The 25,879-nt window shown below is 43.4% G+C and overlaps 1 protein-coding gene and 1 pseudogene across 6 annotated transcripts in view; one reads left to right on the top strand and one right to left on the bottom strand.

Annotated features, from left to right (window-relative positions):
* Positions 1 to 25,879, top strand: part of CDK6 (cyclin dependent kinase 6) — a 259,075-nt gene that overhangs the window by 104,744 nt on the left and 128,452 nt on the right. For all 6 annotated transcript variants that reach the window (XM_069587399.1, XM_069587405.1, XM_069587402.1 and 3 more), the window contains exon 4: positions 22,795 to 22,962. In XM_069587399.1, coding sequence (XP_069443500.1) covers positions 22,795 to 22,962 — 168 coding nt within the window. The remainder of the gene's footprint in view (positions 1 to 22,794; positions 22,963 to 25,879) is intronic.
* On the bottom strand, positions 7,869 to 19,377 carry LOC138439029 (RNA polymerase II elongation factor ELL2 pseudogene; annotated as a pseudogene).

Here is a 25,879-nt window from a genome sequence, read left to right as displayed (position 1 = left end):
CATGCCCTCCTCCAGGGGACCGTCCCAAACCAGCAACCGAACCCATATCTTCTGCACTGGGAAGCAGGTATTTTCCCGTGAGCCACAGCCCCCGTGATGGGTGCTACTCGGGATATTTTGCATTAGTTATTTTGCCTGCAAACTTTTAAGCTTTTGATTCTCAGCCTAAAGAAAGTTTGGGGTTGTTCTGAGAGGGCATTATTGATTTAGCTTTCATTCTGTTGATAAAATATTTCAGTGTGCATGTGCTAAGCCATTTCAGTCGTGTCTGACTCTTTGTGGCCCTGTGGACTGGAGCCCACCAGGCTGCTCTGTCCATGGAATTCCCCAGGCAAGAATACTGGAGTGGGTTGCCATGCCCTCCTGCAGGGAGTCTTCCCGACCCAGGGATTGAACCTGTGTCCCTTACGTCTCCTGCATTGGCGGGTGGGTTCTTTACCACTAGCGCCATGTGAATAGATAAATATTCCAATAGTTAGACTAAATAAGAGTCTAAAAAACAATCTGTTTGGATCATTAGCTCTTCCCTTATATGGATTACTTCACTGTCTTTCGGAACCATCTCTTTCTCGTACTTAATTAGCAAAACTGTTTTATTTATTGAGCACCAGTTCTTCTGTAGGATCTGTGTCAGGAAGTGGAGGTTTTAAAAAAACACCTGAGTAAGCTGTACTCATAAGTTTTAAGCAGCCGTAATCTGTTGAAGACATAAAGCAACACTGTTAACTGTAAGTAGAAAAAGAGCTGTCACTTCTTAGAAAATTCTGAAGTCTTCTGATTTTTGTTTCTGTGGTGTATTTTATAAATGATCCTTGTAGGATTGTTTTTGTTTCATAAACTTTATCAGGGACACTAAATTTTTTATTTTCAACAGTATAGCGTTTCTGGCTAGTAACTTAAAAATTGTCATTAGTAAAAGGGACATGTGGGGTTTTTCTGGTAACGCAGTGGATAGGAATCCTCCTGCCAATGCAGGGGACACGGGTCCTCTCTCTGGTCTGGAGAGATCCCACATGCTGCGAGCGACTAAGCTCCGGCACCACAAGTACTGAAGCCCAGGCACCCTGGAGCCACACTCCGTAACTACTGAGGCTGTGTGCTGCAAGCACTGAAGCCCGAGCCCCTGGAGCTTGTGCTCCCCAACAGGAAAAGCCACCTCAATGGGAAGCTCCCACACCGCAGCAGACCCAGTGCAACCTACAAAAGGCGGGGGGGTCTTAAATACATTTATATGTGTAATTTTAACTGGCAACTTTAGAAGAGAACAGAAAAGTAAAAACACCTATAATTCTACCACCTTAAGAACTTGACATGAAAAAGCAAGAGTCTCCCCTCTTTGTTCCTCCTCTTTACACCTGCGTCCAGAGGTTGCACCCTTTACCTGTAGCTGTGCCTCCGTCGGGGCTTCTGTACATTTTTATCTGTGTTCACATGGGGTTGGGGCTTCCCAGGTGGCACAAGTGATAAAGAACCTACCTGCCAGGAGACGTAAGAGATACGGTTCGATCCCTGGGTAAGGAAGTTCCCCTGGAGGAGGACATGGCAACCCATTCCAGTATTCTTGCCTGGAGAATCTCCTGCGCAAAGAGACCTGGTGAGCTACTGTCCATAGGGTCACAAAGAGTCTGAAGTTGCGACTGAAGCAACTAAGCAGGCTGGGCTGGTAGATTTATGAGATAAAGACTTTCAGTTAAATCTGCATATCAACAAACCACAAAAAATTTGTTCCTATAAATATGTCCTTTATATTGCAAGGGACGTATTTAAACTAAAAATGTATCTGTTGGTTATCGAAAATTCCAACTTAACCCCGTGTCCTATAACACAGACATGTTCACACATACACCAATATGTACGCTTTCCTTTTATCAAAATAGAATCAAACTGTATGTGTTACCCTAAGGCATGTTCTTTTACTTATTAATTTATCTAGTTAGCATGTTAGAATTACCCAGGTTCTTTCTAATGGCTGCTTGTTATTACATTGTAGACTCCTCACAATTTATTAAACTATTCCCTTATTGGTAGACATTTTAAGTGGGTTTTTTTGTTGTTGTTTTTTTACTCTTTCAGACAAAATAGCATTGACCCACTTGTATTGACTTATTCTGAACTGTGCTGTTGGTCCTGTTGGGTGAATTCCTAGAAGTGAAATTGCTGGGTCATAGCACATTGTCAAAACATGGTTTGCTCATTACCTTCAAACTGTTCACTGAACAGCTGAAGTGGCCACGTGCGCCTGGGGTACCTGGTCGGGTGGAGCCAGTCCTGGGTGGGAGGCTCCTTCCTGACCTCACAGAATCGGCCTCCTTTCTGCTCCACCAGGAGGGCCATTAGACCAGGCACCGTGGTTCTCCAGCTGAGCACTGTGCCTGCCTCCAAAGCTGGCCTGGGACACAAACCTGGACTAGTTACTATGAGTTTACTTAAGGGGTGGCTGTGAAATTAAAGAAGTAGTGTATGTAGAATGCCTGGGTTAAAAACCACATTTGTAAAATGCCCCTTTGTTTTTCTCACCCCACTCACATTTCTAGGTTCTTCCTTAGCATCGAGGGGCTCTAGTCTGGGGAGGAGGATATCCTGGTTACAGAAAAGCAGGGTATATTCCCTGACAGAACTACACCTGAGTGCTATGGGATGATAGAAGGGGGCGCCAGGCTTAGTCTGTGGGTGTGAGGAGGTTTGCTCAGGACATGGCCAAGATCTTCTTGAAGTAAGTCCTGGAAGACAGATGGCAAAGAATCGGATGGGTAAGATACGTGCATTGTGGAGCGGGATGGTGGAGGGGCTCCCCAGGCACAGAGTAGCGTTGCAGAGGGACAGGGATAGCACCGAGCTAACCATCTTCAGGGCTTAGAAAGAGCCGGAAACGCAACCAGGATCAGGATCAGACAGGAAAGTCCTTTAGGAAGCAGCCAGGTTCTCCCTTCGTCTTCTAGTGAACAGTAGGTGGCTTCTGTACGAAGAAGATTTCCATTTCAGAAATATCATTTAGTTACCACTATGGGGAAGAGAGAAGATTTAAAATGCATGCTTAAATCTAAAGACAGGGGCTGTGTTGGGACACATTGCAGTCATACAGGCAAGAGATACGGGCAACTCGAGAAGGAATGTGGAGGTAGGATTTGAAAGGAAATTTAGGAATCACATTACTAGGACTGGTTGGGTGGAGAGAAGGGATCTAAAATGTCTGTCAGATTTGTGGATCGATTGTTTGGATGGACAGGGGTGCCAGTATTTAAGATAAAAAGTGCAGGCTGCAAAGTCTGATCACGGTGACGAAACTGTGTTGCTATCTGAGGACATTCTGAGATCAGTCGCTGTGGAATATTCTAGAAAAGCTGAGCAGGAAGCATTGACGTTTGCATGTCTGACCCTCAGGGGAGAGGGCCCATCTGCCAGTATGACTTTGGATGCTCAGAATATAACTGTTGGAGCCAGGAATGAGTGAGGTGAGGAGGTGAAGGCAGAATTCAGAATTCTTTTGAGACACATGACTGGAAACACACAAACGCTGCATGTTTGTGGTAACTGTTGTGGATGGCTAAAGGGAGCTTGCCAGAGACCCAGAGAAGGTGGTGCGGAAAGCCCAGGTGGAGCTGGAGACTAGGACAGGTTCCCAGTCTTAATCATAGAAGTCGGGATGGCCAGGTGTTTACTAAGGTGAGGCCTTGGAGGATCAGTAGAAGATGATTTTTGTGGTTCCTGGAAAGAGAATGATCCAAAAGGCTAACTGGGAATTTGAGGTGGGCCGGGAAAAAGATTTAAAGACTGGAGGGGTATGTTCACGACCAGCATCCTCACAGTGAGGGAGGGAGAGGATGGGACGAATTGAGAGGTGTGCACTGCGTGGGGAAAGTGTGGGAAGCTGCGGAGTTGCTGTATCGCCCAGGGAGCTCGGCCTAGCATTCTCTGATGACTTAGGGGGTGGGACAGGCTGGGGGTGGGGCATGATATTCACGAGGCAGGGGACATATACACACTTAGAGCTAATTCACTCAGTTGTGGCTCAGTGGTAGAGAATCTGCCTGCCAGGCAGGAGATTCGGGTTCAGTCTCTGGGTCAGAAAGATCCCCTGGAGAAGGAAATGGCAAAACACTTTGGTAGTCTTGCCTGAAGAATTGCACGGACAGAGAAGCCTGGTGGGCTGCAGTCTGCGGGGTCACAAGGGTTGGACACGACTGAGCGGCTAAATCACCACCCTGTGTTGTACAGCCAAAACCAGCACAACACTGTAAAACAGTTACCCTCCAATTACTTTTTTTTCTAAAAATAATAATAATTAAAAAATAAAAGACCCTGATCCTGCGTTTCAGTTCAGTTCAGTCGCTCAGTCATGTCCGACTCTTCGCGACCCCATGAATCGCAGCACACCAGTCCTCCCTGTCCATCACCAGCACCCGGAGTTCACTCAGACTCGCGTCCATCGAGTCCATGATGCCATCCAGCCATCTCATCCTTGGTCTTCCCCTTCCCCTCCTGCTCCCAATCCCTCCCAGCATCAAAGTCTTTTCCAATGAGTCAACTCTTTGTATGAAGTGGCCAAAGTACTGGAGTTTCAGCTTTAGCATCATTCCTTCCAAAGAAATCTGAGGACTGATCTCCTTCAGAATGGACTGGTTGGATCTCCTTGCAGTCCAAGGGACTCTCAAGAGTCTTCTCCAACACCACAGTTCAAAAGCATCAATTCTTCGGCACTCAGCTTTCTTCACAGTCCAACTCTCACATCCATACATGACCACAGGAAAAACCATAGCCTTGACTAGACGGACCTTAGTCAGCAAAGTAATGTCTCTGCTTTTGAATATGCTATCTAGGTTGGTCATAACTTTTCTTCCAAGGAGTAAGTGGCTTTTAATTTCATGGCTGCAATCACCATCTGCAGTGATTTTGGAGCCCCCAAAAATAAAGTCTGACACTGTTTCCACTGTTTCCCTATCTATTTCCCATGAAGTGATGGGACCGGATGCAATGATCTTCGTTTTCTGAATGTTGAGCTTTAAGCCAATCCTGCATTTAGGGGAGAGGCATCCTTAAACCGGAACAACACTTGCTGTATAAAATTTGCCTGTGCTTGGTACCTGGGTGCTCCTAAGACTAAGCTTCCTAGCCTTGGTGCCACCCATCTTTGCCTAGACAATTCCTATCACATTGGCTATTTTAACACTAACTTGCTGAATTCTTTGTACAGTAAGATAGTCATTAGATTCTGAACCAAGTGTTGGGTGTTTTGTTTACTTTCGCCTTGGCAAATGCTCTTCCGTTCCCCTTGGCCTAAAGGTCCCGTTTTCTCCTGCCTCCCTGCTTTTCGTGTCTAGATATGACCACCCAGAGGCTCTTCTTCCTGTCCGTGGAAGAACTTATTAGCCAGGAGCACTTGTTCCTCCTTCCCCTGGAGATGCATTTGCCGCCTCTCTCCTAATAGGCTGCCAGCTTAAAAACTCAGTCCTTGAAAGAACACGAACTAGCAACTGCTGAAGCGCCGCCTCTTCTGAGCCCCCTTAAACAGCTGTGCACGCGGCTTGACCCAGAACAGATAACACACACAGATGTGTTTATGGGAAGGAGGCACGAACACTCTCAGGGTGTTGTTTTCGGCTTCTCACCACTGCAGGGATTTCTTCTCTTTTTCAAGGAAGAGGTGCATTGTGGTAAGCAGTGTTTTATGACCTATAATAAAAACCTTTGTAAAGACCATTTTTGGACCCAAAGAAGCTAAGTGTTCTTTTCGCTCCTCTCCGCCTCTCTGTATTGAAGTGCACACAGTTCAGCATTAATGCATAACATAAGGGAATAATATCACAAATTCTCATTCTTATTTAAGCCGGGAAAGCAACCAAAGTTAATTATATAAGAAAATCCATTAGGAATGTATTTCCCTACTTAGTAGTAGCTTCTGAACAAATACGTTGATTAAGTAAAAAGCTATATTGCATTTTATAGCATATTGTTATTCTCATGGAAACACCCATAGGACCATTTGAGGGAACCTCAACAGAAAAGTCAGTCCCCAGGAATAGGTTAAAAAGCAACTTGAAGCCACCTTAGAAAGTTGCGTCTTATACAAAAAGAGACGTGAAATACATTCAGTGAATAGTAACAGATGATTTCTAAGGACCCTTCAGGACCTAAAACGCTAAATGTTTAGTTTTTCAAAATTAAGAACAGGCAACATAACACTTGACTTAATCTTCCCTGGTGGCTCAGACGGTAAAGTGTCTGCCTGCACTGCAGGAGACCTGGGTTCAATCCCTGGGTCAGGAAGATCCTCTGGAGAAGGAAATGGCACCCCACTCCAGTACTCTTGCCTGGAAAATCCCATGGACAGAGGAGCATAGTAGGGTGCAGTCCATGGGTCGCAAAGAGTCGGACACAGCTGAGCGACTTCACTCACTGTGGTAACTACTTTATTTTTATTTTATTTTATTTTATTTTTTTGATGCTGGAGACAAACATCTTTATTAAAGATACCACCAAAATTTTGGCAAACATTTCAAAACATATTTGTAAACATAATGCTTCCCTTTTAAACTGGCAGCACTTTGAAAAACAATACGATAAGACAACACAACTTGTATCAACATTAGTTCAAAATCCTTATATTTTTGACCACATAACTTATGTTCCCACATGATAAAACAAATGATAGTTTAAATCAACGTCAACAGATAAACTCCATGGAATGAAAGTTTGTGCTGTTTGATGAATCACAGTATGTTATGGTTAAATATATCCGCTCTGCTTTTTATTCCTGGCACCCAGGATGAAAAAAAAAATTCTTTAAATATACATTTCATGTAGGTAATAGCTTCTTTGCATATCTCTCTTCAAAAAATACTTTATAGCAGTATATAAATAGGTTACCTACACATTTCATGTTATAATTTTGCCCCAAAACTATAGATCTGTTTCATTTTCATAACATATCAATTTTGCCCAACATTAATAAAGCTGACAAACTGTTGAAATGGAAATGCTTTTTGTCTTCCATGATAGAAGTAGCAATTTGACAGAAAAAAAAAAAAAAACACACCTACAGTAACACTCATCAGTTGTTTCACCTGAGCGTTTGGCCGACAGAGAGTAGCAGCTTTTTTCCTCCATGCACGCTCACATCCACACCACCTCTGCACACACACAGGTCGCGCACACGCGTTCAGACGCTGGTAGGCCACAGTGTACTTCCCACTGCCCTAATCAAATGGGAAGCAGTGTAGCTAATGAGTAACCACACTAGGTACACAACTAGCAAACACCTTAAGGCAACCATTGCAATGGGGGGTTAACTTGCAGGGCGATCACTGTTCTAGATCAAGTCAGCCTATATATACACGTGTGTATACAGAGCTATACATGTACTCACACATCTTTCTATTTCTTAACCCTCCAAAACAATGTTTTAACTTTTTTTTGTATTTTGTGCAAATTTCTAAATGTTCTACCATTTAAGGCAAAGAGTTCGCATTAAGAAAGGTCAGAAAATAGGCTTATGTTTATCCAAAAGCATTTCACCTTGCATGTTACTGCTTTTTTTTTTTTTTTAAACATACGTAACTTTGAAGTATGGACACTGGATCCCCAATATCTAAAAAAAAAAAAATCATTTCTAATGACAAACACAGTTTTTAAGGAAAAAAGTTGATTTGAAGTACAGACACTGGATCCCCAATATCTAAAAAAAAAATCATTTCTATTGACAAACACAAGTCTTAAAGGTGAAAAAAGGACCAGAAAAAGCAGCTTCAAAAATGCAAGGAAGCAAAGTAAAATGGGAAAACAAGGAAAAAAAAAAAAGGTAACTCAAGTTTACTAATACTGAAACTTTCAACAGGCAAAGTTTCATTTTTTAGAATTTTGAGAGCAACTCATTTGGAATTTTAAATAAATAAGCTTAAGTTTATTCACATCTTCTGGTCCAAGCAGAGCTCTAGTGCCATGATTCTGCTTGCTGTTGGTCAAATTCACCTATTAGTCTTTTGATGTGAGCTAGCTTGTTATGAAGATACTCGCATCGGTATTTTTCTTCGTGGTAATTGGGACTAGACTGCTTTATCTTCTGATATTCTTGTAAGACTTCTTCATGAACATTCTGATACTCTTTTGAGCCTGGAGAAAGGCGTTTTCGCTGTGCATCCAGTTTGATAAATCTTCTAGCCACAGTCTCCATCCTGGCATGCAAGGCCCTATATTCATCATACTCAGCATTGAAGTCATCCTTGTAATTCTGGCGTTGCTCATAGGAGACGATGGCAATGTATTTTATCAAATAATCTGGGAGTTCAATTGTTGAAGAAGGCTCTGTGGAGGCAGTGCAATCTTCTTTAACTCCTTCATTGGAATCCGGATTGGAGTCGTTCAGCTTGGCAATTTCCTCTTCTCTTTTAAGGTCCTCTTCCTTTTCCTCAATCATCTCAACATCTTGCTTTTTTATTTGGTCCTTTTCCTTGTGTTTTTTAGACTTCTTCTTGGACTTTTTGTGAGACAAATGGTTTTCTTCCATAGGCTTTGGACACTTTAGTAGAACTGAACCAGGGGGTAAGGTTTCCAGAGAAGTCCTAGAGGTATATTTGTCTTGCTGGTCCTCATAGATACTACCATCTTGACTAAAACTGTCAACAGGTAGGTCTTGAGTCCCCCGGCCTTCTGGAGTGCTAGGGGAATTGGAGTTAGAATTTACAGTCTGAGGCGGGTTGGAGACAGGCAGGTGGGTTGAAGGCAGCGGTGGAGGCGTGGGGATGGCAGCTGCTGCAGGGGGCAGCGGGAGGCCTGCAGTGGACTTTTCACTGGTGGGATTCAAATGGCCATTCAATGTTGGTGGCACTCTATTTGTCAGGTGAGATATTCGAGCCTTTTTATTCATTAAAGGATCAATGAAATCTGAATCCAAAAGCCGTTTCTGAGGAGAAGATGCAGGGTCTCTACTAGAACATACAGGAGATTCTGAGCGGCTGGTGCTGGCAGCATTCTGAGATGGGTTTAATTTTCTTGAGAGTACTGACTCTAATGACCGTCTGTCTATTTCATTGTATCCAGGCCAGTCTCTTTGAAGCTCTTTAAAAACATAATCCTTTAAGGTGTATGAGAGGTCCTTAGGATTCAGATTGGCTACCTGCTGCAGAACTGCTCCAAGGGAGTTCTTGTCTTTCTGATTGACACCGTCTTTCTGCAGTCGGGCCAGCAGCTCAGGCTTCTTATAGGCCTTCAGTGCCAGCAAGTGAATCACCCTGTCCCGATACGGCCGCTGAGAGACACTGTTGCTGCCGTGCGTCTTGCGAATCGTATTTGCAGGGTTCATGGGGGTTGACCTTTTCCTTTCAGGCACTGTATCTGAAACAGCTTGAGGAGCTTTCCGAATTTGCACTCTTTTCCCTACATATGGTCCACCGGGTTTGATAACTTTTGTGCTTCGGTTGCGGGATTCCTCCTCTGCCTGGGTCATTCTTTCTCGTGTCATCTGATACGAGTCATTTGTTGCACACACTGTAATTTTATCTTGTATAAATCCCAGGCAATTGAGCTGGGAGGCTCCAGAGCTGGAGAAAGTCTGCTGGATGCAGTCAAAGCTGCCCTGAGGGTTGTCTTTACCCACATTTGACAAATAGAAGTTAAAGGTGTGCACTTCGTTGAGGGGATCATTTTTAGGGATTTTGACAAGCCCTTGGAGCCCTTGGAATTGAATTGAAGGTCGAAAGGAATTAAATTCTTGTGGCTCTGGTAGGTCTCGAGCGCGCGGATCGCCGTCTCGGTGAGCTTCACATGCAGTACGGTGATGTGGTCCTGTCCCAGCCTCCCGCACGACAGCCCGTACCGCTGCTCCAGCCTCCACTGCGGCCGCGGCTGCTCGGGCGTCTGCAGCCGCCGCCACAGCTACGGCCATCCCGCTGCTGACGTACTGTCATATGGTAACTACTTTAAAGATGTATCCTCTAGTATGCACACGGTAGTGTTTGTGACCTTGGTGGCTCAGTGGTAAAGCAGCCACGTGCCAGTGCAGGAGACACAAGAGACGTGGGTTTGATCCCTGGACTGGGAGGATCCCCTGGAGAAGGAAATGACAGCTCCCTCCAGTATTCTCGCCTGGGACATCCCATAGACAGAGGAGCCTGGCGGGCTGCAGGCTTCAGAGTCAAACACGACTGAGCAACTGAGCACCACCACCACAATGACTGTTTCGAAAGTTGGCGATTGTTCACGTCCCAGGCGGAGAAACTAGATGAGTCTGAACCTAGGGTGTTGCTGGACACCACTGCTCATGGCAAGTCCTCCTCTTGATTTCGTGGCACCAGTTCTGAACCCAGGGGACAAGCCAGGAAATTCACAGTGTTTTTCATTCTCACAGCCGCCCTCAAGAGAGTGTTATCCCCATTTTACAGATGAGGAAACCAAGGCTGGATGCGAGGGAAGGGAAGGTTAAGTAGCAGGCCCAAGTACACCTAGTGTCTAACCGGGAGATGTAGCAGAGCCCTCAGAAGATGGCCCCCTAAAGTTGACCTCTGGAAACAAGCATTAACAGATTGCATTCGTCTCTTGGATTGCCTTTCCCCTCTTTTCTTTTTCTAGTGTTCTGGTTCAGATTCCTGTTATCTCATGTCTTACGTCTTTTTTTCCCCTTGTATTTTGATTTCTCTACATTTAACAGTGAATATGCATTACATTTCTAATCTGACACTTAGCATATCTTTCCTTTCTGAAGAACAGTGCAGAGGAGAGAGGGATCCCATGTGAAATGCTGTGGCAGGATTCAGTTAAGAGTAGAAATTCTTGGTTGTGGCAAGTCAAGTGCTTATTGGTGATCTTGCAAGAGCCATTGCGTTTCCATTCACGGTATGGATGTGGTGTGGGTGGGGAATGAGAAAGTGTGTACCCGAAAGACCGTTGGCCAAGGAAGGAAGGGGGTTGCTTGGGTTGTTCATGGTCAAGGGGCAATAGAAGGGGAAGTCCCAGATACAGTAGGAAGGGCAGTGGGTAGTGGAGTGAGGGCAGGACCTGAGGAAGCTGGAATGAAGGAGACTGAGAGCACAGGAGGAAGATGAACACTGCAGGGAAGGGAGGGAGGCTTTCCCACCAGGAAGGGACGGAGACAGGTAGATGCCAGTGCTTATCAACGGGTGGGTGGCGCCCAGGACGTTGATAGCATCCCTTGGTGGCCTGTGTTTCTCTCTCAAGTGGAATGTACTCCAGTGTGCTCAGAGAGGAAGAGAGGTGATAAAGTAGAGGGACAGCAGTGAGAATGTCACCTACAGGGACACCACAAGAGCTAACTAGGGACCTGGACGATCCCTGGCAGCACCGTCATCATCAGGGTTAGAGACTGACTTCGTATTAATAGTAGACACATATGTGGTCATTTCCCCACTTAACAGCTCTCTGAAACACAGGTAGAGCAGCTGAGAAAGACAGCATTTGCGCTCATTGAGGTTAATCTTCGCATAGACGATGAGACAGAATGACCTTAGAACCGAGGAGGTGAGGGAATTGACAGATTTAACCAACCGTGCTTGAAGAAGTTGCTTTCCACGTTTCATTAATTATGCTAAGGAGTTTATGTGAATTTAAGTGGTATTTTGACCTTCAAATAAATGTAATTAAAGTGACTTTTACAGTTTTAATTAAAAAAAGATCGAGGTTAAGTAATAACATGTTCCTGATTTTAGCCATGGGAGTAGATGGCGCAGAATGGAGTGGAGTTGAAGAAGTCCAAGTTTCCTGAAGCTAAGGGGGTTGGGGGGCCATGTTTCATTGGGGGGCAGGGGTTAAATGGAAGGTAGTGACCTTAACAGGTTTTAGTTAATATAATTTGAGTTGTTAGTATAATTTTCAGTTATAGAACAGGTTACAGTTGTTCTTACAAGTTTTAAGAACAGTAGATGGCAAGTTGTAGAACACTTGATGAAGAAATGTCTTGAAGTAAGAGCATTATTTTGGGGGGAATTCCCTGGCAGTCCAGTGGTTAGGAGGCTGTGCTTCCACTTCAGGGGGCCCAGGTTCAACCCCTGGTCAGGGAACAAAGATCCCACAAGCCAATTTTTGGGCTTCCCTGGTAGCTCAACTGTTGAAGAATCTGCCTGCATTGTGGGAGACCTGAGTTCAATCCCTGGGTTGGGAAGATCCCCTGGAGGAGGGAACAGCTACCCACTCCAGTATTCTGGCCTGGAGAATTCCATGAACTGTATAGTCCATGGGGTTGCAAAGAGTTAGACGTGACTGAGCAACTTTCACTTTCAAGAGCATTATTGGGCTTCCCAGGTGATGCTAGTGGTAAAGAACCCACCTGCCAATGTAGGAGACAAGAGACTCGGTTTCCCATCTCTGGGTTGGGAAGATCCCCTGGAGGAGGGAATGACAACTCAGCCCAGTATTCTTGTCTGGAGAATCCCATGGACAGAGGAGCCAGGGGGGCTCCAGTTCACAGGGTTGCAAAGAGTTGGACACAACAAGCAACTTAGCAGGCACACACACAAGAGCATTATTGCCCTAACTATGAGGCCAGTGGTGGGCAGCCCCAAAGTCGATCCTGCTGTTCAGTGATGTCCTCAGAGACCAAACTCTTTCCCTCATTACACTCTGGCATTGCCTGCGTGCAGATGAAATCTCCGTTTCCATGTCAAGCTGGTTGCTACAGTCTCATGTCCATGCCCTCAAGCAATAGCATTTAGCGTAAGGTGCACAGGTGGAGAGTGAGGGCTAGGGGATGAGGAGGCAGTACAGCAGAGAGTTTTCTGCAGTGGTCTTACTAGGGGAAAAATACTTTGTGAAATGTGCCTATATGTCTCAGTAGCTAGGACTGGGTCTCTGGATCCACTCCTAGCAAAAAGGAATGTGATTGCCAGGGATCAGTCCTTCATGACTGGCACCCAACAACGTCGGCAAACAATCATTTGCTCCACTCTTTGGAAAAGCAGCGTCTCTGATATAGTATCTCATTTGGAGAGGAGGCAAGTATGGAGGGAGAGACAAGCTTTCAGATGAGGGAAGTGAGAAGGAAAATGCAGGAAGACGAGATATTCTGTCCAGATCCAGTCATTAAAAAGCATGCTATTGGGGACGTCCCCAGTGGTTGGGTGGCTAAGAATCCACCTTGCAAGGCAGGGTTCGATCCTTCGTCAGGGAACTAAGATCCTAGGTGCTGCTGAACAGGTAAGCCCACACACTCCTGAGCCCGTGGGTCACAACTAGAGAGTCCGTGGGCCACAACGAAAGATCCCACACAACTAAGACCCAACACAGCAAACTGACAAAAAAAAAAAAAACTGTTTAAGAAAAGCATACTGTTAAATTTTTTTATTATGAAGAATATGTTTTGAAATGGGGAAATAGCCACAGTATATTGTTAAGTGATTTTGAAAGGATCACAAAACAGTGTGATCTCTATTTTGTCTAGAACAAAAACCATTTTGAGTCATTGGCCAGCAACCTAAGCACTTATACTTTGTATTTTCTTGTTTATGCAATGTCAGTTTTTGTATCCCGATCTGAGGAAGTTATAATTGACATTGCTATCTGCAGTTTCAGTTCCCAGTGACTTTCCAGTGTGGGTTAGGAATAGCCGTCATGATGAGGTAATGATTGCTTCTTTTCGACGGTCCATTTAGCCATTGCATTGTCCCTCAAACACCGACAATATTTCCAGGTTTGGTGAACATCAGTTGTGATTTTCTTATTTGCACTTAGGTGGGACTGATTCTTTTCTTACTCAGCATTATCATCAGTTCCAGGATTGAATAATATGTATGGCTCCTTTTTACGCTCTCTTCAGAATACGTATTTTGTTAATAAAATTTATGTGGGAGATGACTTTTACTGTGCTTTCATCCAGTTTCCTCGAAGCAGTGAAAGCAGGAGAGCCAGCACCTGCAACGAGGGGCTTTGCCTCTGTTCCTGCTGAAGAACCCCCAGGCCAGGCGTCCCTTTCCTCGGCCGTCTCACCTCCTCCCTTTGGAAGCTAATGGCCCACGACTTGTGGCTAATCTTCAGGGCCTCCCATTTATTCCTTACTTTCAATTGACCAGTTTTACTTCCCAGCTGATCTGAAGCTTTAAGGAACCCGCTTTAACCCTCCTCTTGCCTTTTTTGGAATTTGTTTTGCCCTTTGTGACTCGAGGTGAAGCATTCTGTGGGTTCTCTTGAGGCCCAGAGTGAGGAGTTTAGAATGCCGTCTTTTGCAGCCCGGTGTTAACACTGTGCCTCGATCAGTGACAGCGGGAGAAGCCGCTGTCAGGCTTTGGAGTGGAGTACAGTGTAGACCGTACACCAAGCTTAATACAGTGACTTCAGGCAGATTCTCCTTTAAGCACAGAAGTGGGAGGAGTGAGTGAGGTCGCCGAAGAGTGAGTGAGGCCACCTGATAGACTACCCAGGACCAGCCATTGTTACCCATTACTTCATTGCTTATGCAGTAATATTGTACCACATTTTACAGAAGAACTGTGATTTTTTTTTTTTTTTAAAGATCCTGGGACTAGATTCAGCAATCCGCTTGTGGGCCTATATACCCGAAATTATTGAAGTCACGGTCACAAAGAGATACTTATATTTATATACCAACATTCGTAGCATATTCTTACAGTAACCAAAATAATACAGGTTCATCCTTCAGCAGATGAATGGATAAGCAAAATGTCATCAGTCCAGACAGCAGAATATTATTCAGCTTTAAAAGGAAGGAAACTCTGACACACGCTACAACGTGGATGAACTTTGAGGACATTACACTAGATGAAATAAGCCAGTCACGAGAACAAATACATTATGATTCCACTTTCATGAGGTATCTAGAGTAGCCAGATTTGTAGAGACAGAGGGTGGAGGAGTGGTTGCCAGGGTCTGGGAGGAAGGGAGCAGTGAAGAGTTGTGTAGTGGGTATAGAGTTTCAGTTTTGCAAGAGAGAAAAGTTCAGGAGATTGGTTATACAGCAGTTTGAATATACTTACTACTAAACTATACACTTGAAATCGGTTAAGGTGGGAAATTATATATATATCTTACCACGATTAACATTTTAATATATGTACTTGTAATCAACAAAAAGAGGAAAAAGAAAGAGGTCCTGAGACTAGCCCTCACTATTGCCAGGAGTCCTCTGCTTTATGATTTTGTCATCAGGGGATCTTTACTTCTGTTCTTACAGTGTAGCGTGTAGTGGTAGTCGCTCAGTTGCGTCCGCCTCGCTGTGACCCTCTGGACTGTAGCCTGCCAGGTTCCTCTGTCCGTGGAGTCTCCTAGGCAAGAATACTAAAGTGGGTTGCCGTGCCCTCCTCCAGGGGATCTTCCCGACCCACGAGTTGAACCCGACTCTCCTGCACTGCAGGCAAGTCAACATGGTATTGGTTTAGTGTTGTTAAAAAAACACAAAAACCTTTGTTGTGTTGATCTGTGTGATTCCTCTAACATCCTTCATAAGAAACAAACTGGATAGGAGATCTTTGTATGAAACAACAAATCGTTTATAAAGACGCTTCTGTTAAAACTTGGATAACAAATTTGAAAAGACTGTGGTTTATACATTCTAAGGAGAAAAAAGTGATTAACTTTGTACAAGCTGTATATGTCTTAACTGTTTAAATCAATAAACTACTGACATATTTTTGTTGCTGAAACCCGAGGGTGTGAATCCGTCGCTTAGATTTAGGTAGATATATTCAAAAGTCCAGAATTGTCTATTGAGAGCTGTCATTTCTGTGATTTACTTTATGGTATGTAAGTTGGTGTTTTAAGTACCTTTTGAAACTTACTGTTTTTTACCACTGGGAAAAAAAAGACCCAATGATAAAACTTTTTCCCATTAGGAAAGCTTGAGGTAGATTTTCAGTTTGCTTGTTTTGTTCTCAAAGAAACAAGAGAATTAGAGCTCTAGAACGCCTAAGAGAAACTAACTGTTGCTACAAGGCTTTGAAGACTTCTGGTGTTCAGACTGAAGTCCGGAGTCTTTTTAAGGGCATTGCCAGGGACGAAACCCTATCTGAAGCCTCTAGGAGCCAGACTTCATTCCAGGATGGTGTCCTGTTGAAACAGGCTCCCACGTCACATGTTTCAGAAAGACAGAATGAGGGCCCCCAGTGACTGTTTATCATTAGTGGGACTAGACATTCAAACCTTTTATACCAGAATTGGGCACTGTAACATTAAAAGGTTTTAAACCTATGTTTAACTTAATTGGCAGTATCCGTAGTTTCATTGCATTGCATCACTGGGATTACTGTGAAATATTTGAGTCTTGTATAAGACAGATTAATTTAGATTAAAATCTTGAGGAGCTAATTTAAAAGTATGTCTCACGATACTATAAATTGAGATGGAACAGATAATAAGCTTAAGTAGAGAATCCTTTGAGATGTCTTTGATCAAAGCGCTTGCGATGCTGAAGGAAAGGTGTGTGTTTCTCCTTTCTTTGTTCAGTGTTACAGTTTATTCATTCATATAATTCTCAGAAATTGGGACCAGAGTTCTTATTCTTATTTGTGACCAGAGTTACAAGTCCATCATGCTCCAGTGCATCAATGCATTGGAATTAGTGAAGGAAACGAGATTGTTGGCAATTAAAAAAAAATAATAATAATTAACTCAAGGTTTGCTAGTTTGAAACTCTAATTGTAGCCGGATGTTTTGGGTTTAAAAGAAAACCCAGTTTGCTAACCAAAAAAAAATAAGTAGCCTGATAAAATCTAAAGAGTGGTAATTCTTACATAGAACCAACTCTTTATACATAGGTGTCATTTACATGGAATCAAACGTTAGACCAGTATATGTGTTCTCACTGCCTAAACTGTGCTTTCATGTGATGTTAACAAGTCATTCTTATCTACATTTGCCTTTAAATAGAGGAGACCTACACTCTTAGAATAAGTAGCAAAATAACACAACCTAAAACCAAATAATAGTGATTATGGCATATAAAGAAAACTATGCAGCCACTAAAAATCATATTGTATAAAAAAGTTACATTTTAGAAGAATTTTGTTGAAGTGGCAAAATATTCAAAATGAATTGTTAAACCTTTATAAAGCAACTATAAAATGTGTACCGAATTATAACAATTTCTATTTTTAAATGTGTTATATTTATATATTAATGTTATATATATTGATATATAATAGATGATAAATTTTATATACAATGCTTCATTCTTAAATGGAATTAATACTGCAGATTAATACCAGTATCTGTTTAAAAGACATGAAAGACAAAGTTATTTAACAGTAGAGTTTTCTCTGTTTTCTGAGTGGTGGGGTTTTGCATGATTTTTTTTCTTTCTCTGGATTTTTAATTAATTTTTAAACATTTCTACATGCATTAAGCATGGACAGATTTTATAACTAAGAAAATACAGTATGTGCTATGAAGTGAAAGTCTCAGTCATGTCTGACTCTTTGTGACCTCATGGACTATATATAATCCATGGAATTCTCCAGGCCAGAATACTAGAGTGGGCAGCTGTTTCCTTCTCCAGGGGATCTTCATGACCCAGGAGTCAAACCAGGGTCTTCTGTGCTGCAGGCAGATTCTTTACCAGCTGAGCTACCAGGGCTGTATAAATACACAAATGAAAGCTGTATACGTGTATTTAAACTTAGGTGGCTCAGTCAGTAAAGAATCCGCCTGCAATGCGGGAGACCTGGGTTCGATCCCTGGGCTGGGAAGATCTGCTTGGAGGAGCGCTTGGCAGCCCACTCCAGTATTCTTGCCTGGAGAATCCCCATGGACAGAGGAGGCTGGCGGGCTGCAGTCCATAGAGCTGCGAAGAGTCGGGCATGACTGAGCGACTAAGCACAGCACACAGTTCAGGCTTTACATAAATTTCAGTTGAGTTCAGTCGCTCAGTCGTGTCCGACTCTTTGAAACCCCATGAATCACAGCACGCCAGGCCTCCTTGTCCGTCACCAACTGCCAGAGTCTACCCAAATCCATGTCCATTGAGTCGGTGATGCCGTCCAGCCATCTCATCCTCTGTTGTCCCCTTCTCCTCCTGCCCTCAATCTTTCCCAGCATCAGGGTCTTTTCCAATGAGTCAGCTCTTTGCATCAGGTGGCCAAAGTATTGGAGTCTCAGCTTTAGCATCAGCCCTTCCAGTGAACGCCCAGGACTGATCTCCTTTAGGATGGACTGGTTGGACCTCCTTGCAGCCCAAGGGACTCTCAAGAATCTTCTCCAACATATAGATTTAGATGGGCCTTATTAGTAATTACTTGGTCCAGGTTTTTACATATTCATTCTACTCGTTGGCTGCTTACACTGTTTGAACACTGACACGTGGATCAAGCACGTTTATTCTTGGTACTGTTTGAAAGGGTTGGTGTTTAGTGTATAAGAAGCTAAAGATGGCAAGGCAGCGTGACATTAGGTTAGCTTAGTCGTGCTGTGTAAAATCCACTGCTCGCAAGTCGCGTGCATGTGTTTCCAATAAAGACTTGTGTGCCACAGAAGATTACTTTCGTTAACATTTTGTGCTTCCCTTTCACACTCTCATTTATTCGTTGCAAGTTGCTTTACCCTCAGTGGTCCTTAAGTCCTGGACCGCGGTCCCTCCACAGTGCAGTCTGATCTTTTCATCTTTGGAAACTTAGAAGGTAACCCCGGCCAGTTCATCAGGTCCGTTTAGGCAGAGCTCAGAAAGAATCCCAGTTCCCCTGTATCATCCCCACTCAGTTCACTGACCTTGTGACAGTGGGCACGTTTTCCTCTGGTTATTTCTGACTCGGTCTCCCCTAGGAAATGGGACACTTCACCGATAATCATTTGCTTCATGCAAACTACACAACCTCTTCATGTGCATTACTTCGTTTAACTCTCGTATTATGAAAAGTGAGCCCCATTTTCTCCTTTTTATAGGTGGAAACGCAGGCTTTGGTTTTGAATAAGCCAGGAGCTAAAGATAGAACTCCCCTGAAGAAAATACCAATACTATAAGGAGTAACCAAATAGAGCCCAACTGATGAACAAGTGTGTGCTCACCGCCCCTCCCAGCTCTGAAGCCCCTGATGCTGCCTGCACATTTTTCTAACCCTTACGAGAGCCGAATTAATTCCATCCTCCCTTTATACGCATTCTCACAGTATTAACGTGGGGTGGAGGGGGTAGGTCAGTCTTGCGAACCTCCAGATTTCAAAGGGTCATATCACGTTCACAATCTGAAATTCCTACCATCCAGCACTGCTTCTGAGTTTAAAATATTGTACCTGCTTTTATAAGTTCTAGAATTAGAAGAAGGTGTGACGTTGGTCCAGATGCCTCCGTGCTGCCTGATTCTGTCAGCAGTCACTGCTTCCTGCAGCCAGTGCTCTCCAAGCAGTGATCCTGTGCAGTAGCTTTTGTCACTTTCCTGTTTTTACGGACAGAAAAAGGGAGCCTTGGTGAGGTTAAACTGCTTACCTGGTTTTCCATACTCATATGATCACTGATCTAATAAAGGAGTGCCTTGGGAATTAGAATCCAGTTTTCCTGGACTCTGGTTCAAATCAAGACTGGTTTTTTTGTTTGTTTTTTGTTTTTTTGCTAGTGGTGTTACTTTGGGCTAATTACATACACCTACTATGTATCAGCTTCTTGACCTGTGGAATGGGTTGATAATGTTATTTACCTTACTGTTGTGGTATGGATTGTTTCCACTGTTTCCCCATCTATTTCCCATGAAGTAATGGGACCGGATGCCATGATATTCGTTTTCTGAATGTTGAGCTTTAAGCCAACTTTTTCGCTCTCCTCTTTCACTTTCATCAAGAGGCTTTTTAGCTCCTCTTCACTTTCTGCCATAAGGGTGGTGTCATCTGCATATCTGAGTTTATTTCTCCCAGCAATCTTGATTCCAGCTTATGTTTCTTCCAGCCCAGCATTTCTCATGATGTTCTCTGCATAGAAGTTAAATAAGCAGGGTGACAATATACAGCCTTGACGTACTCCTTTTCCTATTTGGAACCAGTCTGTTGTTCCATGTCCAGTTCTAACTGTTGCTTCCTGACCTGCATACAGATTTCTCAAGAGGCAAGTTAGGTGGTCTGGTATTCCCATCTCTTGAAGAATTTTCCACAGTTTATTGTGATCCACGCAGTCAAAGGCTTTGGCATAGTCAGTAAAGCAGAAATAGATGTTTATCTGGAACTCTCTTGCTTTTTCCATGATCCAGCGGATGTTGGCAATTTGATCTCTGGTTCCTCTGCCTTTTCTAAAACCAGCTTGAACATCAGGGAGTTCACGGTTCACATGCTGCTGAAGCCTGGCTTGGAGAATTTTGGGCGTTACTTTACTAGCATGTGAGATGAGTGCAATTGTGCGGTAGTTTGAGCATTCTTTGGCATTGCCTTTCTTTGGGATTGGAATGAAAACTGACCTTTTCCAGTCCTGTGGCCACTGCTGAGTTTTCCAAATTTGCCGGCATATTGAGTGCAGCACTTTCACAGCATCATCTTTCAGGATTTGAAACAGCTCAACTGGAATTCCATCACCTCCACTAGCTTTGTTTGTAGTGATGCTTTCTAAGGCCTACTTGACTTCACATTCCAAGATGTCTGGCTCTAGATTAGTGATCACATCATCGTGATTATCCAGGTCATGAAGATCTTTTTTGTACAGTTCTTGTGTGTATTCTTGCCACGTCTTCTTAATATCTTCTGCTTCTGTTAGGTCCATACCATTTCTGTCCTTTATCGAGCCCATCTTTGCATGAAATGTTCCCTTGGTATCTCTAATTTTCTTGAAGAGATCTCTAGTCTTTCCCATCCTGTTGTTTTCCTCTATTTCTTTGCATTGATCGCTGAAGAAGGCTTTCTTATCTCTTCATGCTGTTCTTTGGAACTCTGCATTCAGATGCTTATATCTTTCCTTTTCTCCTTTGCTTTTTGCCTCTCTTCTTTTCACAGCTATTTGTAAGACCTCCCCAGACAGCCATTTTGCTTTTTTGCTTTTCTTTTCCATGGGGATGGTCTTGATTCCTGTCTCCTGTACAGTGTCACGAACCTCATTCCATAGTTCATCAGGCACTCTATCTATCAGATCTAGGCCCTTAAATCTATTTCTCACTTCCACTGTATAATCATAAGGGATTTGTTTACGTCATACCTGAATGGTCTAGTGGTTTTCCGTACTTTCTTCAAGTTGAGTCTGAATTTGATAATAAGGAGTTCATGGTCTGAGCCACAGTCAGCTCCTGGTCTTGTTTTTGTTGACTGTATAGAGCTTCTCTATCTTTGGCTGCAAAGAATATAATCAATCTGATTTCGGTGTTGACCATCTGGTGATGTCCATGTGTAGAGTCTTCTCTTGTGTTGTTGGAAGAGGGTGTTTGCTATGACCAGTGCATTTTCTTGGCAAAACTCTATTAGTCTTTGCCCTGCTTCATTCCACATTGCAAGGCCAAATTTGCCTGTTACTCCAGGTGTTTCTTGACTTCCTACTTTTGCATTCCAGTCCCCTATAATGAAAAGGACATTTTTTTTGGGTGTTAGTTCTAAAAGGTCTTGTAGGTCTTCATAAAACCGTTCAAAGTAGATGGGGAAACAGTGGAAACAGTGTCAGACTTTATTTTGGGGGACTCCAGAATCACTGCAGATGGTGACTGCAGCCATGAAGTTAAAAGACGCTTACTCCTTGAAAGAAAAGTTATGACCAACCTAGATAGTATATTCAAAAGCAGAGACATTACTTTGCCAACTAAGGTCCGTCTAGTCAAGGCTGTGGTTTTTCCTGTGGTCATGTATGGATGTGAGAGTTGGACTGTGAAGAAAGCTGAGTGCCGAAGAATTGATGCTTTTGAAGTGTGGTGTTGGAGAAGACTCTTGAGAGTCCCTTGGACTGCAAGGAGGTCCAACCAGTCCATTCTGAAGGAGATCAACCCTGGGATTTCTTTGGAAGGAATGATGCTAAAGCGGAAACGCCAGTACTTTGGCCAGCTCATGTGAAGAGTTGACTCATTGGAAAAGACTCTGATTCTGGGAGGGATTGGGGGCAGGAGGAGAAGGGGACGACAGAGGATGAGATGGCTGGATGGCATCACAGACTCGATGGACGTGAGTCTGAATGAATTCCGGGAGGTGGTGATGGACAGGGAGGCCTGGTGTGGTGCGATTCACGGGATTGCAAAGCGTCAGACACAACTGAGGAACTGAACTGAACTGAACTGAACTGTGGTATGGATTAAGTGAATTACTAAAGCAGTACTTGACACATAGTGACTGCTGTATAATAGGTGCTATAAAAATAGTAAGAACTGCCATTGCTGTTGTCATTGTTTACTGGATTTTAATTGTTGAAATCATGTGTTAAATCATATAAAAGTATGTGAAGTGAAAAATATCCCTCTCTTGCCAACTACTTTCTCTCCCCACCATTAACCCTGGACACCAGTTTGGCATATACCCTTACAGAATATTTCCTATGTCATCTGAAACTCTTTTTTTTTTAATATTTATTTGGCTTCGCCAGGCCTTAGCTGCAGCACAGGGGATCTTTAGTTGAGGCATGTGAACGTTTTAATTGTGGCATGTGGGATCTAGTTCCCTGACCAGGGATCGAACCTGAACTCCCTGCACTGGGCATGCAGTGTTAGCCACTGGACCACCGGGGAAGTCCCTGAAATTATTTTTAAAATCATCCTTTCATTAATAAAATATGGGTGGAGAGTGACACTTTTTGTGGTAATGTTGAGCATGGGAGAGTAGAGCCGTAGAAAGGGGGACAGATTCATTCATTCAGCAGGTATTTATCAAATGCTTTGTATGTGCCAAACACTATGCTAAGTACTGAGAGTTCAGCATGTTGAATTTCCCTTTTGGCGATTGATTGATTTTGTTTTTCTGTTTTATTTAGGATATGATGTTTCAGCTTCTCCGAGGCCTGGACTTTCTTCATTCTCACCGAGTGGTGCATCGTGATCTAAAACCACAGAACATTCTGGTGACCAGCAGTGGACAAATAAAGCTGGCTGACTTCGGCCTTGCTCGCATCTACAGTTTTCAGATGGCTCTTACCTCAGTGGTGAGTGAGAAAGCAGTGTTCTTTCCTTCAGCGTCATTTTCCTCTTTGGAATGACAGACTGCCCCCGTTCCAGGCCCCTAATGTTATTACTGCCCGTGGTCAGTCTGTGGACAGAATGCCTTTGCACTTTTTATATGGTAGGAAGAGAGTGTTCTGCTTACAACTGCAGACACATCCGGGCTGGGCTTGTTGTGGACAGAACCCATTGCAGAAATAGACCGTTGCTTCTTAGCCACTAGAAAGGAATCAGTTACAAGTTTCCCAATGGTTTTGCCATATGGCTCTTTGCCATAACCACTGTTTTCAGAGCTGCATATGTAGTGTCTGGGGAGACACAGCTCAAGGTCAGGGAGGAGAGAGTGCCAAGAACATATCCCTATCCTAGTCTGAGAAACAGCCAGGTACCTGCACAGGTGTGTGAAAGCACTCCTGTGAGGCTGTGGTGTCGACTGTGAAGAAGAGATTGAATTTACAGTGAACTTGGATGATCCACGAACAGGCAGCACCACCCCGCTGCAAGATGCCTTCCTCCAAGCCGAAACACAAGCGCAGACCCACAGGCTCTATTTTGGCGAGGAAGGACAGTTGTAGTCTGGGTTTTTTGTCTCATAAAACCATAATAGCCGCTGGCTTTGGTTAGCTTCTGTTTCTGTTAACGTAGTTCATTGTCTCCGAGATGAATTTTGGTGAAAACGCACTCAAAGTGTACAACAGGAGCCTGGAAGGAAGCGCTGATAAACCCTTGTCTTTGAAGGGCCTGTTTTACATACGGTGAATTCATGCATAGATTTTTTTTTTTTTAAGCCAGAGAATGTCCCTTTGCTGGGCTACTTATTCGGGGCAGGACACGGATGTGAGGGTGTGGACTCAGAGAATCCTTTTGGTTCCATGAACACTACTAACATTGCCCTCAAAGCTTTAGATGAAGCCTTAAGTAAAAGAATCTTCATGGGTCAATAGGCCATTGTCTAGGTATTATCCCTCTATTTTAAAAATTAATTAATTTATTTTAATCGGAGGCTAATAACTGTACAGTGTTGTGGTGGTTTTTGCCATATATTGACATGAATCAGCCACGGGCGCACACGTGTCCCCCATCCCGAAGCCCGCTCCCACCTCCCTGCCCATCCCATCCCTCTGGGTTGGCCTAGTGCACGGCCCTGAGTGCCCTGCTTCATGCATTGAACTTGGACTGGTGATCTGGTTCACATATGGTAATATACATGTTTCAAGACGGTAATGACGACCTTATATGCGAGACAGCAAAAGAGACGCAGATATAAAGTCTCTTTTGGACTCTGTGGGGGAAGGTGAGGATGGGATGATTTTGAGGGAATAGCATTGAAACATGTATATTACCGTATCGTCCATCTTTTATCCTCATAGTGGTTCTCAGTCAAGGGTGGCGCTGGAGGGAGGCGGGAGGGGAAACGTGGTTGAGAAATGTATGACGGCATCTTTGGTCATCGTAACAACTTGGGGCTGGAGGCAGCTGCAAGCTGGCTAATATTCTGCTTAACAAAGAATTGCCTCCGCAAATTCCAGTAATGCCCCAGCAGAGAAGTAGAAATTCAGGAGGGGAGTTGGAAATTCTCGGAGAGAACTTGCCTTATAAACACACTCAGTTTGCAAAAGTATTCTGCTTCCTCATCCCCGAAATACAAATCCTGGAACCTGGTACACGTCAGATCACGTGGTTTCCCAGTGTTCTATACTGTACCTAGGGCAAGAGAGTGTTTTTACAGAGGATTCCTTTGAATGCGTCACCACTGTTGAGAGATAAGCATTCTTGTTTCCTGTTTGCCCAACATGCACTGTCACTTTTGAGAAGAGTGGGCACAAAATGGTGTTTAAAGGCCACATCTCCGATTTGGGTGGTGTCAAGTGAGCCCTTGTATGCTTATATAATCGCACCACAAAGGCTGAGTCTGTGTGTTTCCCCAGTTGGAAGGGTGAGGTAGGCTGCGGCTTCCCTAGGAAGTAGTTTTGTATGTTGTTTCGGGGCCCTGGGGAGAAGCTTGAATAGGCTTTGCGATCTGGACAGATGATGGAAGGAACTGGTCTCCTTGGGTAGATTAATTGAAGGAAGGATGAGCCATAACTGAGCCACTTTATTTTAATCCCCCCTCAACGGGGCACTGAAAACCGTAAATAAAAACAGGAAACCCAGTTGGGTTTGTTTTGATTTTTTTTTTTCCTTCTTCTTAAATTTGAGGAATGATAGCCCAGCTTGTGCATAACACCAATTAACATTCCATTCTCACTGAAAGTTGATATGTTCAGACAGGAAAATGGAGACAAATGATTTCATACAGAAAAGGGGAAAGGCAATCATAAATACCTGATTTTCCAGTATCTAGCTTGTACTCTATCCTCTATACTTCTTATGTGACTTAAAATAATTCTTATGTGAAATAAAATTAAAAGGATTAGCAATCGGAAAAGACACCGGAACAAATTGAGATTTTACTTGAAACAGTAATAGCTGAAATTTAATGTTAAGAATAAAGAGTATGATTCCTATAGAACGCTACATTAAATTTTTTCCTACTGTTTGATATTTTTCTTTTTAAGGGAAAATCCATTTCTGTAGTGATACATTGGTTTACATACATATGGTGACATGTAGACTTGGAACTGTTTTTTCCAGACTGACCTGGTATTTTGAGGTTTTTTTTTTTTTCTCAAAGAGAAAAAGAGTACATTCCACTTCCTGGAAATACACATATTTAGTGGGTTATGTCATACAGGAACTGGGAATCAACTTGATTTGTGGAATGTTAAAGAAATTACAAGTTAACTGATTCGAAACTGACATTTTACAACCATGAGAAACGCTAATATATTACTTCTGTTCCAAAGCCTGACTCAGATTTCCCCTTTTGGTACCCCCTGCAGAAATTAATCCCACCTTCCT

This window comes from Ovis canadensis, chromosome 4, assembly GCF_042477335.2.
Source record: "Ovis canadensis isolate MfBH-ARS-UI-01 breed Bighorn chromosome 4, ARS-UI_OviCan_v2, whole genome shotgun sequence".
NCBI classification, from domain to species: domain Eukaryota; kingdom Metazoa; phylum Chordata; class Mammalia; order Artiodactyla; family Bovidae; genus Ovis; species Ovis canadensis.
The sequence above is the reverse complement of the archived record's forward strand: the minus strand, read 5'-3'. Positions and strand labels throughout refer to the sequence as shown.